The 3,907-nt window shown below is 36.2% G+C and overlaps 1 protein-coding gene across 1 annotated transcript; it reads left to right on the top strand.

Annotated features, from left to right (window-relative positions):
* The first annotated feature begins 511 nt into the window (after nt 1-511).
* Nucleotides 512-3,623, top strand: NPVF (neuropeptide VF precursor). Its single transcript, XM_063098682.1, has 3 exons — nt 512-649; nt 1,707-2,053; nt 3,572-3,623. The coding sequence occupies exons 1-3, from the start codon at nt 512-514 to the stop codon at nt 3,621-3,623; spliced, it is 537 nt and encodes a 178-aa protein (XP_062954752.1).
* Nucleotides 3,624-3,907: the final 284 nt, after the last annotated feature.

Here is a 3,907-nt window from a genome sequence, read left to right as displayed (position 1 = left end):
TATATGACATAATTCTTTCCCCATTCTTAATTTTGTTTGACATTTTGAAAATACTAGGCCCAGCTCTTTTGTGTGGATTTTAATAAGAAAACATAGCTAGCATGTATTGAATACTTTCTTCCCTTCCCTCAAGAATTGACGCAAACACCAAAAACAAAATACTTTTTGTTTGAGCTCAGAGAAGTAAAGCATTCTGTTTGTTTGGAATCTTAATTACTATCACCCCAAACTCACCTAATTAGAAGCTCTTTCATAATGAGGACAATAATTTTTAAAGTTAATGAATTTGCAAGCACAAACATTGCTGTCTTTCCAGACTGAATTGCCCACATTCCTGACATGCATATTATAGTTACACACTCTCATTAATAGTAATATTTAAAATGTGTGGGATTGATTTCACTGTTAAAAGAAACTTTCCTTTGCTTTTAAACAATATAAAAAAACCCATGTATTCCCTTCTTGTAGACACCAGATTGCACATATAAACTTCATTTTAGATTTGGACAAAATGGAAATTATTTTTTCGAAACGATTCATTTTACTGATTTTAGTCACTTCAAGCTTATTAACATCAAACATCTTTTGCGCAGATGAATTAATGATGTTCAGTCTTCGCAGCAAAGAAAATTACGACAGATATTCTGAGGTAGGTTTTTAAATCCATCTAACATGACAAGCATTAGTATATAATACTTCTCCTGAGTCTAAAGATTTCGTAAAGAATAAGGAGTCAATTAGCTTGTGCTTTGTTTTCTTATCAAACGTCAGCCTTCCTATGACTTCCTCTCTACCTAGCAATTAAAAGCTGGTAAATTTGTGGTAAATCTTAAACTAAGTAAAATATTTATCCCCGGACGGTGGAATTGCAAGTTATTTTTATTTTCTTCTTTATGTTTTTATATATTTTCCAAATTGGCTGGAATTAGTTTGTATTACTCATTGTACTCAAAGAACAATCAGAATTATTTCAATATCTTCATATGGACAAACTGTCATGATAAAACTAAATCTAATTAAATATTCACTGTATTTTAAATGGTTTGTATAAGGTTGGTATATTCGTGGTGCAGTAACCCACAAACCAATTGGTTCTTTACTAAAAAATGTAGTTTATATTCTAATAAAAATACAGTTGGTTTCTTGAGAAATGCTTTTAGAGTGGAACCCTGAGTATAAGGGGGTAACTGCAACTCTACCCCAAAACCTGGCTAGTATCTCTGTTTTCATGTATCATGTTCCGTGTACCTCTGTGGCCTTTAAAGAGCAGGAAACAACAAAAGAAAAAAGAAACAAAATTTAAAAAATAAAGAGACATGGAAAGGGAGTGGGAGGCTTCTCTAAAATCAAAATATAAAATACATAAAATATTTCCTAAACAACATGAATCAAAAATGGAAAGAGAATAACTGCAGTAAAATAAACTTTTGCCTCATTTCAATACTTCATTGTGTTCTTGCTGTTTGAACACACTGCTGTATTCACTATATATATTTTATGAATATTTTATTGCTGTCTTACAATAGTCTAGGGACAGAGAAACTAGATTGCTTGAAGAGGCTTAATACAAATTAATTATTAAAAAATTCTGCACATAAGGACGCAAACTTTGTTTATGGCTTTAACAATTCTGTAGATTAATTTGGGGTTTAAATGTATTGCTTATTGCAATAATAAATTATTTTAATGGTTATTTCTAATTATAGCCTAGAGGACACCCACAAGAAGAAAAGAAAAGAAATCTCAATTTTGAAGAACTGAAAGACTGGGGACCAAAAGATATCATTAAGATGAGTACATCCCTAGTCAAAAAAATGCCACCCTCGGCAGCCAACCTGCCTCTGAGATTTGGAAGAAATATGGAGGTGAGCATCTCGAGACATGTTCCTAATGTGCCCCAAAGGTTTGGAAGAATGACAGCAGCCAAAAGTGTCCCCAAGACACTGAGTGATTTGCATCAACCACCTACGCATTCACCACCTGCCAGTGAGTTACTTTACTTCATGACCTGCCAGTGCCAAGAAATCCAGAATCCTGATCAAAAACAACCAAGGTAAATACCTGAAAACCAGTCAAAGTGCATGGGCAGTCATTTAGAGCTGGTCCAGAAACTTAAAAAAGACTGTAGTTTTTCAAAATAAGGTTCTGAGAAAGTAAGTTCCTATGAAGGAGAAAGGCAAAGACACAGGGAAATAAATACCTATAATTTTAGAACTATAGGAGGCCAGGTGTAATACACATGGCTACAGGTACAGAGCAATGAGACAGCTTCCCCTAAGCTGCACACAGACTTCAGTCTCATTACTCTATAGCCGCAAACTAAGTCCCTGCAAAGACAGGATTGGGAGTTTAAGCCTGTGACATATTGTACAACATTTGACCTGTACAACATAAAAAGTCCCACGTGAGAGAGTTGTTCTCAAGTACACAGGACACCATCTCAATAACCCATGTCTCAAATGCTGAAGATTTTCTTCCCCAACTTTTAATCAAAGTTTTTTCTTTTTTTATGGATTTCATTTTATAAATAAATCCTGTTATAATTATTCTTTTTATTAATTAATAAGTATTATCAACTAAGTAAAAATCAGAGTGCAAGGTACTGTAAGATTTTAAAAGTTAATAAGGTGCCTATTATTTTCTAGTAGGGGATATATGTAAAAAAAAAAAAAAAATTTTTTTATGATACAAAATAGAATGTGTTGCTTTAGTTAAGACCTGAAGGAAATAAGGTGGCAGGCTGTGTCACCTATCAGAGAGACCTTTTCAGAACACACCTGGTTTATTTTTGTCCATGGTACTTATCCTTCCTGACATATATATTTAGGGTATGTCCCCTTTCATTAGAATTTCACTTGTATAAATCCTGCAAGTTTTATCCACTGCCATATCCCCAGTACCCAGAACTGTGTCTGCCATGTAGCAAGCCCTCAATATCTGATAGAATGAATGAAATGAGATGAGAGAGGCACTAATAAGGCCCCACAGAGGTCAGATAGAAGAGGCTGTTTCTGTATGTGGGTATCGGCTTTTGCAAGGCAACTCTGTTTAGAACATTGAGAGACTGGTGGGAGGAGACAGTCATCTTCAGGCAAAGGGACAGTATGAGCAGAGGCACTAAAGCAAAGAGAGTGGAGAGCAGCCAAGGTTCAGTTTGACAAGAGCAAAGAGTATGCGGAGAGGAGAGGAAGAGGCTGGACGGGTGGAGGAGGAACAGACAGCACAGACATCCAGTCCTGGACAAGGAAGTGGGCATCAGTCATCAGGAGAGGGAGACGGCTGACGTATCTGCTGATGTCCTGGGATATCACACAGAGGTAGAGCTTGGTAACATCAGATGTTGGGAATGGGGGGGAGTGGGGTGGCGAGGGAGAGAAAGGAGAAGGGCTGAGATTTTGAGCCTGAGTGCCCATCACAAATTCAGCATCCCGTCAATATCGTGCTCATTTCAAGTGCAGCACAATTCAACTCCAGTATAATTAGGCCATTAGGCGTATGGCTGGTATTTTTATAGGCTCTTGCATGCAATCATTCTGATGAATAAGAACTTTTTGTACTGCTTACATTTTAGGAGAGTGGTATTCAAGAAAACAAATGGTACAGAATTGAAACAGGAAAAATAAGGAATCTGGAGCCTGTCCCTAAAGATGGTATAAAGCTGTGGCCTCTACAGTGAAGACAAAGAAGAGTGGCTGCACTGATTTGATGGGTTATGTACCATTGATGGCGATTTTCCATTGTCAGTACAGCTGGTGTCTTGAAAGTTATTCTAAAAAAAATTTTTAAAGAATATTTGTAATGTGAAGTTGAAATAATTTTTGCCTGAATAAAAAAGAGCATGGCAAATGCTTAAGAAATCTGCAGTAATATGAGAGAGAGAGAGAGACTAAAGCCACATCACTACTTT

Source organism: Cynocephalus volans, chromosome 6 (genome assembly GCF_027409185.1).
Source record: "Cynocephalus volans isolate mCynVol1 chromosome 6, mCynVol1.pri, whole genome shotgun sequence".
In the NCBI taxonomy this organism is placed as follows: Eukaryota; Metazoa; Chordata; class Mammalia; order Dermoptera; family Cynocephalidae; genus Cynocephalus; species Cynocephalus volans.
The sequence above is the reverse complement of the archived record's forward strand: the minus strand, read 5'-3'. Positions and strand labels throughout refer to the sequence as shown.